Source organism: Poecilia reticulata, chromosome 2 (assembly GCF_904066995.2).
Source record: "Poecilia reticulata chromosome 2, P_reticulata-male-v2, whole genome shotgun sequence".
Lineage (NCBI taxonomy): Eukaryota > Metazoa > Chordata > Actinopteri > Cyprinodontiformes > Poeciliidae > Poecilia > Poecilia reticulata.
In genome coordinates this window covers 29,508,030-29,520,908 of record NC_088831.1, presented here as the reverse complement: position 1 = coordinate 29,520,908, position 12,879 = coordinate 29,508,030, and the positions used below count along the sequence as shown (strand labels likewise).

General features: G+C 35.9%; 1 protein-coding gene across 3 annotated transcripts in view; it reads right to left on the bottom strand.

Annotated features, from left to right (window-relative positions):
* The window catches only part of LOC103458997 (glypican-6-like), a 110,451-nt gene that overhangs the window by 43,209 nt on the left and 54,363 nt on the right, over window positions 1–12,879 (bottom strand). For all 3 annotated transcript variants that reach the window (XM_008400172.3, XM_008400179.3, XM_081602943.1), the window contains exon 4: window positions 10,804–10,969. In XM_008400172.3, coding sequence (XP_008398394.2) covers window positions 10,804–10,969 — 166 coding nt within the window. The remainder of the gene's footprint in view (window positions 1–10,803; window positions 10,970–12,879) is intronic.

Here is a 12,879-nt window from a genome sequence, read left to right as displayed (position 1 = left end):
ATAATTAATCCTGCCACTTCTTAGATGTGTAGATTTTGAGTTGCCTTGTTTTGTTTAGTATGTATTGGGGTAAAAAGTGCTAAATTCACCTTGTTCTATTCCTTTATGTAGATATAGGCAACAGTTGTATCATTTATTATTAGCCAAAATAAATAAATAAATAGAGTGAACATTTTTTTTATTTATTATAATAATAAGAAAACTTAAAACTAGCAGCACATTTAGGATTGTTATTTTACTTATGTATTGAGCTGTTGGTTCCATGGAAGTATCAACAAATGTCAACATAATTGAAAATATGTTTTTATAAAAGTTACACACTGCAGCTTTAACAGTAGTGTTTGTATTTGTGGGCCTCTACAATCTATTGGCAAAAAAGATTTTTTATCAATGCACATTGATCATATGTAAACTGTGGCATGATTTTTCTAAGTATGATCAGTGGTAAATAGCTGATGAAGGGAATTACATAAAAACATGCAGATTTTAGTATTTGTTCTGATGTTCTACAGAGATGTTAAGTAAAAAAAAAAAAATACAAATAAACCGTGCAAACTCTAGAGTTATACTTCGGCTCAAAATTATTCATACCTCTGTTAGGTTCAGGCTTAAAGTAATCCTTGAAAATATTACAAACAAGTTTCTTCAGTTGAGAAATAATGTTCAACAGTGAGGCTTCTCTGTAGAAAAAAGCATCCACACAGGAGTTAATAATATATATTCCTCACAAAGAAATATGTAGAAATAGGGTCATCTGTAAAATTAAGTTATTAAAAATACGGCATGTAAATTGGCTAAATTGTACAGTTTTACATTCTTGTCAGAAATCACTTTCAAAACAGAAATATTTATTTGAGTCCCAAGACAGCTAGAACCCATTGAGACAAATGTTAAGATGCACTTAACCAGCATCAATCCATAAGGTTTACATCCTTATGGTGAAGAGGATGGGATTTAGAGAAATTACATTTTTCATGTAAACACTCCAGCATCCTTGTAAGCAGAAGCTGTTTGTGCCGTCTGAGTTTCGGCCATTGACTGACCAGTTAAGTGATCCTTTGTAGCCGATGCTTTATTCATGAGGATTAGTTTCCACAAAGGGAAGGTTTTGCTGCCTTGAAATTAAATAAACAGGTTGCAGCAGGATCCAGTTACCAAGTGAAACAAATCAGCTAATTAAGAAGAAATGAGCAGATAGAATCGATGCAGATTGCTTCCAGTGGTGACATGCTTCTCCGGGGGGAATAATAAAAGCCTGTAAACACCAGCGCAACAAGACAGGAAAAAAATATATATATACAAGCATATTAAAGGCTGGCAGAGTCGACCAGTTCACTTCAGACTTTCAAAGGACTGCAAGCGTGCCAGAGGAAAAAAAAAATTAATAATAAAAAATCATCACAGGAATCAGAAACTTGTCAGCAGAAAAAAAAGAAAAGACAAATAAAAGTCAGAACTGCAGAAGACAATATTTTTCAACAGTCCTTGTGATTGATATGCAAACCACCTGGAAGGTAGGAGGCCGTAAAGGAGAAAGGAGGGTGGCAAATAACAGAAACAGTGGTTAAAACAGCCTGAAATTTTCAAGAAAAACAACACAGATGTTGAACTGATAAAAGAGAAACAGGAATACATGATCTAAGCGACGAGTATAAAAGATATCCATGGACTGGATACCCAGAGGACTTAGCTGTACATAAACATGGGAAATCTGATCACATTCAGATATGGCACACAGATGGACAGCTGTTCATAATAATAATTAGTTAATCTAATAAGAATCTAATCCCATTTTAATTGCATCAAATTCAATATGGCCTACTTTTTCCAATGCATGTTCATTCTATGTAACAGGGTACTGTAAAGGGGTACTGTATATAAATTGCAAGTACACTAGCACCACAGCTTGAAACTTTGTTTCAATATTTTATGCACTAAGCAAGTTTTAGGGTAAGTCAGCAAGGATTATGTCCTCCTGTGGGAAAAAATGGATTAGTAACTGGCTACTCAGCAGAGTGCTTTTAATTAGTAGTTCAGGCTGGATTTGTTCAAAACAATATAAAGTTAACAAAGTGAAAATCACAGTATGGCTTTAAAAATGTGTTTAGGTTTTTCCTGTTATCACGATGCGTGACGGACATGACATAGCATACATGTTTTATACCTGAAAAAATTTTGTTTCTGATAGATAATGAGATATATGCATCTCAAAATATCAATAAAACAATGTAAAATGACTACTAATTAAATAAAACCATCTGTTTTTGTAAGCATAATATGCCAAAAATGATTTTTACCCTTCCCAAAAATTGGTGGAAAAACCCTGAGTGGCGCTACAGCAAACAATCGCTTCTTACAGTTGTTGACCAGATTTGTGCATGTTTGTACTAATCTTTTGATGATTGTTTTCACCAATTAACTTCATTTTGAGTCTGGAAGGCCTCATTTCCATCACCTTAATGAAATTAATCGTTAGGGTTCATTTCTCTATATTCTCTGATAGAGAATATAGAGAATATATATTCTCTATCAGATTAAAGTTTGGATTCCTGCAAGGGTCAGTCCAAAATCTTAAAGTGACTTCTAGTCAGAAGAAACACGATGGTAAAACATTATTTTCAACGTTTACCTGGGGCATGAATAATTCTGGGATTAACTTTAGGATTTAGAGTTGGGAAGCTTTGTTGCATCCGATATTGAAGCGAAGCCACTGGTCCAGTCTTCATAGTCCTGGGATGTCGCATGTCATATTTTAGTTGATGGTACTTAATAACCCAAAAGGTTATTGCGCATTTTGATCATAACTTGTACAAACAGTTAAGCCCAAAGTTATTCACACACCTGACAGTTTTGCATTTAATTTCACCAGCATGTTTCTTCTGGAAGGAAGTGATTTTAACAAATTGGAGTGTCTGCCAGAATCTGACGGACAATCTTTGGAAGGAGCTTAAGATTTACGATGGTTATCTTAAGCTCCTCCTTCCAAGCTCCTTCCAAGCTGTGTTTGGAAGGAGGTCTTCCAAACACAAAGAGCAAGAGCTCTACCAGGAAAATTAATTATCAAAAATACCATGAAACATGAAACATTTCAAGAACTGACTTGAGTTTGTAAATTTACTCCATTTAATTGTGAAGTAATTAATATCTGTCAAGTGTGTTTAATTTAAATTCTTGAGTAATTTTGTTATTGACTGTAGCAGATTATCAAACCATCTCATCAACATTTCCTATCTAAAAAAAGGTCAAAGAGTTGATAGATCTGAACTCTATTGAACCCATGAACCCCCCTTGTCAACAATCTGCAGTGAGTAGACTGTAGATTGTTGATTATTAGAGTATTATTAGTGTTCTCACTACTGAGCGGAACAGTCAGTAGCTCTGCAGCTGAAAAAAGGGACTGAATAAAAGAAAGGATCATGATGATGGTTATTATGTGATTACAAACTTAGAAAAACGACCTTGTTTATTTGTGTTTATTCAAGAAGATGAGCAAAAATAACATAAAAAGCATTTTGGATTTAAAAATACTGGATTCAGGTGGTATTTATTCAGGTATCACAACTGGACTGTAACTCAAATAACCTCCTTGTTGTGCATAAGCTGAATTAAGGTAAAATTAGTACATATGTTTGTCGTAAGTGTAGTTTTTGAATAGTATTTTTTTAGAGAATTTACAATACAATTTTGGGGGTTAAACTGCTCTTTAAAATGTCCATTACGAAAAATGTTATTTCTAGCAAAAAAAAAAAAAAAAGTACAGTAAAAATATGAGCAACTCAATAAAACCAGAAATGAAAATTTGGTCTAAGGATGTTTTTGCCCTTTATGTAAAAGGGTCTTAACAAGAAACAGAGCCAAACATAAAACTGAAACACATAGAAATGAAAAGGTGGAACAGTGCACTTTTGTTTCCCCATAATCCAAAAGTAGAATATATTTTCAGGCATTTCTGATTTTATTTTATTTTTTTCACATTTATGAGGAAAACTCATGCTTTTATACCGCATATATCTTAGTTTGCCTCTGGCTATGCCAGCCTCTTTCAGCGCAACACTCTTATTACAGATGAGGTGAATTAAAGCTTTGCTTTAATGTGGATTGGCATGTTTTTTTTGTTCAGGTTCTCTCATACTTTTGAATTTTTCTAACAAGTGGGTGTTATCTCCTGCAACATTAGAGGGGAATGCTCCTCTCAGAGAATAGATGAATTTTAATTTTCCAAACATCTCTGCTTCTCTGGTCAGTGGAGCTGATACACGGTGTTAACCTTAACATATGCAAAGAAAATAAAAACTAATATAGTGCACTGTACCTTGTATGACTATTCCTTTGAGTATTTCAAGCCTCATAAAATGGACTTTATGCCACAGGATGTGTATCAGCATGCAGCTCAGCCAAAAGGCATTTCTATATAGCTTTAATTTGTCTGTCCTTGAAAAAACAGGTAAGAATTGTCCTAACAATTTAACACTTAGAGCCAAGTCAAAGCCTTTTTTTGTGCTTAGATCTCAAGTTAATTGAAAATCATTCAGCCTGTAATGAGCATGAAATGCCAGAGCCGAGACATATAGAACTGACATTTCCTCTGCACCAGGGAACAATAATTCAATTGACAAGAGCGCTGATAAAGACAAAAAGAACAGTGCTCGGGATTAATGGCAGTCATGCAAAAGTTTCTAAATTAATTCTTTATTGCTTCTCGCTGGAATAAATGTAAACATTTCTGAAAACATCTGCTTTTGAACAAAACACTTGCAGCTATTGAAGGTTGCAACACAACCCAATGTTTGAGTTTGAATACTTAAAACTAATTCCTATATGAATCCTTTGATTCATAGGAAGTGTGAATCAATTTCAGGGAGCATAATGTTTATGTGAATGAGCTTCAATACATTAGAGGCAAAGCAGAAAATGCAAGCTGGTATTAATAACACAGTCCCTTTCCAGACACTTTATTGAATAAACCTTGCTGTACCTTGTTGGACCTTTTTTATAGTTTAGAACTATCTCAGTTATTCACTGAATAGATTTAACAAGGTGCCAGAAACATTCCTCTAGAGACTATGGTCTATATCAACATGATAGCATCACGTAGTCACTTTAGACTTTTGGCACCTGTTCACAATTTTATTAGGCCCGAGCAGCGAAGCACTGCAAAGGCCTATTGTAATTGTACTGTTTATTTTGTTTATGTTTTAACCAGATGAGTTAAACATCCCATTCCACCAAGCTACAAAAAGTGTTCTGATAGGTTGAGATCTGGTGGCTGTGGAGGTCGCTGTAAGTAAATTCACTGTCATGCTCAGGATACCAGTTTGAGATCATTTAAGCCTTGTGACATAGTGCAGCAGCCTGCTCAAAGTACCAATCCAAAGATTTATGCAATGTGGTTAACACAAGACGGGCATGGTCATCGACAATACTTAGGTTGGCATGCTCAGCTGGTACTAAAAGGACCAAAGTGTCCCAGAGAAGTACACACCACAAGTTTCTGGTTTGAGCACCAAGATGAAGTGTTTATACAAGTCAGGATACATGATTTCATGATTTTATGTCAAAATTAGACCATAACATCTTGATGCTATTAACACCCATATGACCAGGTCAACATTTTTCCTGTCTATTTTTACCCAGTTTTAGCGAGTTTGTGTGGAGAAATGCACTGAAACTGGTTGCCATGGTAACAATTTCCCTGTGGTATGTTAGTGAAGGAAGTTAGTGGAAACGCTTGAGCTTTTTCTAATTATTACTTAACACTAGCATTGAGCAAGTTGAGTGGATAACACTGTAGGCCAAGTACTGTGCAACACATGTTGGAGCTAATACCAGCACCTCCTGCTGGCTCGTCTGCAGATACTCAGAGGTAATTGGCTCAGGAAAGGGGGGAAAGAACAACTTTCCAGTCACCTTTCAGTGAAAAGTCAGAGAGGGCAAAAACTGTAGCCAAGGCACTCACATTTTTCAGATGCTTTATTTATTTATTTATGCTTTTTTTATTTATTTATGTTGTGGAGAACGTAAGAGTTGTTTTTTTTTTTAAGGCATAATGAAACCTCCTATGTACCAATCAGAATTAGAATTTATCCAAATCTCTTTTGTGCTTGAACGTCCCATATGAGAACATTTTTTTTCCTCCACCGATTCATGTTCCTGGCTGTGGCAAGAACATGAATCAGCCTGCCTCTCGGGACCCCTGGATTTGTTTTTAAAGTAGGATCAATGAGTTGCTGCCAGATGTGTACCGTCTCCCATGTTGTGATATTACCTGATTTTCCTCTGCAAACAACATGACAGCAACAAAACTTCCAGAGCCATCAAAGAGGAGTGTAAGATGTTGAAAAAATGTTCAAAACTTCTAAGGCTGCTGAATTATTATATGAAAATGAAGTTGACTATGCTGAACTGTCAATATGAATATATTTAGGTGATTTCATGATTCCATCACCTTAATTTCCTTACCATTTTTCTAACACTGTCCCTTCAAACTGCAATGTAGGTGCAGAGTCCCCTCACTGTAGTTTGTAGTAGTAGCTCTGCCTACAATTTCAAAAATGACATGGCAGATAAAACATCTGATTATGCCCTATTAAGTCAGGTTCAGGTTTAAGTGTTTATTTTATGAAGGGTGAAGTAGTCTCATGTGAGATGTTGAAGATGCTCATCAAGGAACTACTGATGGTAGCTTTAAAAATAAAGCTACCATTTATTTTTTAAAGCTCCTTAATCCATTCTAAGGTCAGACAAGGTTTTCCTTTTTAACATTTAGACTCATGTTTGACTAAATACCCCTGTGTCTGTGTGTGTTACTGCACAGACATTGTGAATTAACCACACCTTCACTATTGTGGCCTGCTGTCTGTATACAGCCCACACACCGATTAATAGGAAGTAATTTGTCAGTTGAACACGTAGTTGATGCAGGTCGATATTTTTATTATTGCAAGATTGTCACAGATACAAAATCTTTCTAAAAAAGATGCAAAGTAAAAGTCATCATTTTATTTGCTGACCTTTTTTGATTTTTCTGTGTTTTCATTGGACTTTCATAAAGAATAAATAAAGTCCAGTGTCAAAACATTTTGGTTGAGCTATTAGCTCTGCTATGAGCTAATAAAGCTGTGAGTTGCGCTTGATGCTAATACATTGAAATCTAATAATATATCATTTCTGCTTTGAGGGTAAAACTGGCTTCAACTATTTGGTGCAACTGTGCAGCTGCTCACAATGCAAAATATAGAAAGGAAAAGTAAAACTGGTTGCTCTCAATTGTTGTGCAAACCAATTATTAAAAAAAGAAGAAAAAAAAAACTCCCTGGTCTTTTTGTAATTCAACCTTGGAGGAGAAGTCTAAATTCTTTCATAATTTGGCAATTTCTGCACAGATAAAACCTGATTAAAATTCTATTAAAACCTCAGTTTTTACTAAACACAAAGAGAAAAATACAGCCTAACCTGAAATGGCAGAACTCAAGGAGAATCAGCTCAGATTCTTTGCTGTTCTCCCACCTTTCAGAGTTAGTTCTGACTCACTGGTCCATACCGTCCCAAGGTATTAGACAGTATGGACCAGTGCTGACCTGAAACTTGTATCAAGACAGGCAGAAAAAAACTGAATCACACTCTGGGGACAACAACAAACAACTGCTCAGAGGTGTGTGAGCCCATCTATCAGGTAGCTGACTGTACCATCGCTCTCTGTTGCTAATGTTGCAATGAATCTGGCTGATGTGTTAATTTGCTAATGCACACTTAATGAGCTAAACATGACACTGACATACGGGGCTCCGTTGCTGAGCTTTTCTCCCACAGTAACCAAATATCACTTCAGCAGCGAGATGCAACCTGAGGATTCCTACCCCTTAGCATGCAATGCACAGAACTGTTCCAATATTTATGCTCCAATATTATTCCATCAAGCAGAAGCATGAAATGATTGGTGCTTAATTTATTCTGTAACATGAAAATGACCCCAAACAAGCAGCCAGGAATGAACTATTTCCAGTCACAAAGAGAACAATGAATTCTGCAACAGATGGTAGGTCCCGACAGAGCTCTGATCTCGGCATCAATGAGTCAGTGAGGGATTACATGAGCTGAGGGAAGCCAGCGAGACTCACTAAATCCATGGAAAACTGAAAAAGTTCTCAGAGCAGCACGGAAGAACAGGAATTAAGCACAAGCATAGCAAAGGGAAGCAACTAATTCCTAAAAAAATAATAATAATAATCACACCAGTTATTCATAGAAATATTCAATAATTTAGCATCTGGCATATGTACAGTAAAGATGTATCATTCAAACATTTATTGTTTCTTGTGTGTTAAAATGTTGGCAGTTTAGAAGGATTTTGATCAAAATCCCCTTTTCACCTGTAAATGGTGCTTTAAATAAGTATTTGTTGGATCAACAGAGATAAATTGATATAATTTACAGTAATCAGATCTCTTAAACCATTTTTGGAGCACAAATATCTGGTAAAGTTAGCAAGAAATTCCAGATTCTTAAATCACTCTTTTTTTTCTACTCACAAAATAGAACTATTATTAAATCTAAAGATGAAAATGTCCAAGCAGTCTTAGCATTCAAATATAGGAACAAGAAAAAAAAGTGCTTTGTGACTCCCCCCCCCCCGATAAATCATTGGAAAGTTGTATAAAATTACTGTCATTAATGCTAAAAGAATTGTATTTTTCAGGAGGAAATTCAATCGGCCACGGATTCTCAAGCTTGCCACTTCCCAATCACATTTTGCTTTGTAGAGCTCAACAGGCCAAGGACGTTTGACAGAATCATTTGATGTTCTATCAAATCGTCTTGAAATATATAAATATTACATGTATATTTGTATTCTCTGCACCCGAACTGACAAGTTTCTTCTGAACTTCTCTCCAGTTTACTTGACATTCCCCTGCAGAGCAGTTCTTTCCTATAATCAGTCACCATTTAGCACAGCAGGAGAGCAGAATCGCATGAATAAAATCTTTTCATGCAGAAAAGAGTTGAGAGAAGAATGACAGAAAAAAAACTGCACCTTTTTGACATCTCGCTCGAAGGCCAGGCGTGAATTTATGGCTGTGATGTTAAAGTAAAAAACCAGCACAACCCAATACCAGCTGCAATACTTGGAAGATAAACAACACAAAACAAATATGTTGTATTAGAATTACAAGTGTCAACTATAGCAATATCTAGTTGAGGAAACTGGTAACGAGCGACAAATTTGGTTACTGATATATACTGTCAGCAATGTGTCATTTTTTGACTAATAACAGCTTGAGATAACTGGTTGTAGTTTGCAAAAACTCTCTGACCCATGTCCAACCCCCGTCCATACTTCTTGTGCAAATTTCTCAGGCTTCTTCAGATTTGATGTCTTTCAAGCACAAAAGTTGACCTTCAGTATACTCCAGATTTTTAATGGGACTCAAGTCAGACCTCTGAGCCAGTCAGTCAGTAATGTTCATTACTTTGTTGCTGCTAACTGCTTTAGGTTTCTTTCAATATCTTCATACAATTTTTCATGATTCCTTCAATCTTCTCAAGATCCTCAATTCCAGGCGCACTGACGTCAGCTAGCACCAACACTGTATCCTAAGGGTTATGAGTACAGTGATAGTTCCTTATAGGTAAGACTTAAAAGAGACAAACCTTTAGCCATCTTTAAACTACTTTTGAGAGCTGAAAAACAATATTTTAAATTAAAGGGTCCGTTACTTCATGAACTCCAGACAGGCTGTCTAAATAGATCCACACTGTTACAGATGTTACAGATCCTGTTCAATAAATTTCACAATTAGAGCTTTCGATGGAAATATGGTTACATTTTTTGAGGAGAAATTAAGATTTAGCTGTTTTCTACTTTATGAAAATCAACAAACATTGAATGCCATGTTCTCTTTACAATTTTTTAAGAGTAGCCAAGATAGACGACCGCTTTTTGGCAAGTTATACCAGTGGGAAGCATAAAAAATCTTTTACAAAAGAAAGATATTGATGAACCAAATACTTCAGTAAAATGTTTATTCATTTTAAATGGTCCAAGAGATTGCAGCAACAGTGATTTGCTAATTACCGTCTAATGCCTTGGGACAGTATAATTATTTTTCCATCCATCGTCTTCTTCTAATTGGAAATCTTTCACTGGGGTCCAGTTAGGAATCCTAACTAGGCCTCACCCTCAGCAATACTATTCAACTCATTGTGGGAGATCCAAGCGTCAGAAATAACCAACGATATTTCACAAAAGGTTTCTGAGAAAGTTTGGAATTTTTCCCCCTTCTGACTGAAAGTGTTCAAATTCTAAGCTTTTTTCTTTAATTTTTTTTTTTTATTGTCAGATAATTCCACTGAGATACAATAATCTGTTTCAAGACACTTTGGCGTTGTTGCAGTAAACATATTAAAACAATATTATGTTTCTTCGCTTCAGCGCTACTGAAATAAATAGTGGTTGCTTTCTTTCTCATTGAATTTATGTCATTTCGATTAAACATTAGTCGTCAAAGTGCATCAAAAAAGAAAACCCATTTGCAATTAACCAAAGCCAGCATTGAGCACAGAAGCAACAGTAGTAGCTGTCAAAGTGAAAATTGAATCCAGGAAGTGTCTCATCCTTGAAAGCTCCTGTTATACATCACATGCTCTGTGGTTCATCTCTGCGTCAACTGCATCCATTTATTAAATACAACCACAGTACAGAGCGGCGCTCCCACAGGGCCGCATATTAACACATGTAAGTGGCTCAAATGGAAAGAACAGAACCGCAGGTACAAATGTTAATGACCGAGACAACGCTTGACCTACCGATGTACTGGTTCCACTCTGGATCCAGATCAGCTTGATTTGCCAGGCAGCCCTTCATCACGTTAAGGCAGTAATTCTTGCAGGGTTTTACTCCCGGCAAACCACGACAAAAGGGACAGTACAGCATTTTTGTCAGGCCTCGTATACAAGCTGGAGTGCTGTTTACCTGCAAGGACACAGAGTACAGACAGAAGCTGTCATTAAAGTCTGCATATGCTCTGGGAGACTGATTATAATCGTAAAGAGCAAATTTTCTCAGATTCTAGTGCCAAAAACCATCTGACAAAAAATAAATCCCAATTTGTCCTTCAGTTGTTCCCAATAGTGGATGTGTAATTTTGAAGTGCCATTTTTTTAAGCTTTGCGGATAATGGCGTAGGAGAATGCAAGAAGAGCAAGATTTGTTGTAAATAGGAAACAACTTTTTTTAATGAGAATATGTAAAAATGCGAGTGTGGCCGCTCGTTGACACCACAGCCTTGTGTGTCGGATTAATTCAAAGTGATAGTTTCGGGGGAGAGGGCTGTCGTCGTGACAAATTTAATTGAAGCCAAATTTAAAGGAATTGAGTGAGTTGGGCGACACATCTCAGTTGGTGACGTCCTCACTACCTATATTTTGTCACATTAACTTATTCAATGATGCCTGAGTTCAGTGTTGCATATATTTTCGGTTTGCTCTTGTTCTTTCTTTTACACTACTTAAAAAAAAAAAAAAAGTCTTGGAGCTATTCCTCTGAATGTAGTTGGAAAAAACTAGTTCTGAAGTCCTTTCAATCACAATGTGTGGTTTTTAAATATACCAGTGTATCACAATTCATACAGATGTTATTTTTGTATCATTAGATTACAGACCATTTAAAGTAAAACCTGTGCACCCAGTTCTGATATTTGTTGTATCATAAATCAAAGGGGGCAAATATCAACCATAATGAAGGCCGATATGTTTTGGGGAAAAAAAGCCATTTATTATTACTTTATCTAAACATAGCTTTTTAATCATGTTTCAAATCCCACTGTTCTTCTTTTGCAATCCTGTCACCTCGTTTCTTATTCAGTGGATTTTCTTTGATTGAAACAACACCTGAAACTACCTCCCATTCTATCATATCTCGTTTTAGCAATAGCTGGTGATAAAATGCAGGCAGAGTGGGAAGGTGCTAGGTCCTTCTGTAAAATAAAAGCAGCAAATCCATAATAAAGTTTCCTCATTAAATGCTATTAAATTTGCAGCGAGAGCGCTGCATGGACTTTAGAATTAATACAACTCCAAAGATGACAGTTTCTGTGAGTTTGCTTTTGAACAAACCTATTGAAATCCATGTCTTCAGACAAAATCATTAACATGGACAAAGTTCCCACATTTCACACTTTCTAAATAATTGCACCTTCTACTCCTATGCAACTTGTATATGTTTTTTTCCTCGCCTCTCTGTAGCAACAGATTTTTTTTTTTGTTTCTCAGAATATAAGGTACTTTTGCTTGAAGTTTATCAAATCCTTTCTCTGGCTGACTGATAACCATAGCAACAATATATGAATTTATTAATATGTTCATGTCTTTTGAAAGGCCTAGAAGAAAGCAAGCACTTATAACACAGTGAATGAGTGGTGCTTCCAATTAGCTGATTCTAATCAAGCTACTTAATCAGGTTGTTTTCTGGAAAAAGAAAACCTCTCTTAGCTTCAAAACAAAAATGATTAAGAATTTTCTAGATTGGTAACATTTTTGACTGTTTTAGTGTAAAATATAGAAATAAGCCAATTTGATTTATCTGCTGATTTTGGGCAGCTTTAGAGAGAACATTGTTAAATGGCTATGTCTAATTGTGGAGATCTAGTTGCATTAAAAGAGAAATGTTCAGGGAATTCAAGCTAAGCTTTTTTACACCACTAAGCTGCATGTAAAATTACTGTTTTTGCAAACTGTATATCAATATAAAAATCTCTGAAAGGGCAAATATTATATCAGCTGAAGTTATACAGAAGTTTTAATTAGAAAGCCTTGTGTTTTAATGTTAAGATGCAGAGGGCCAGATGCTTGCAGTGCTGTCGAGATGGCGTACAGTGGGCTTGC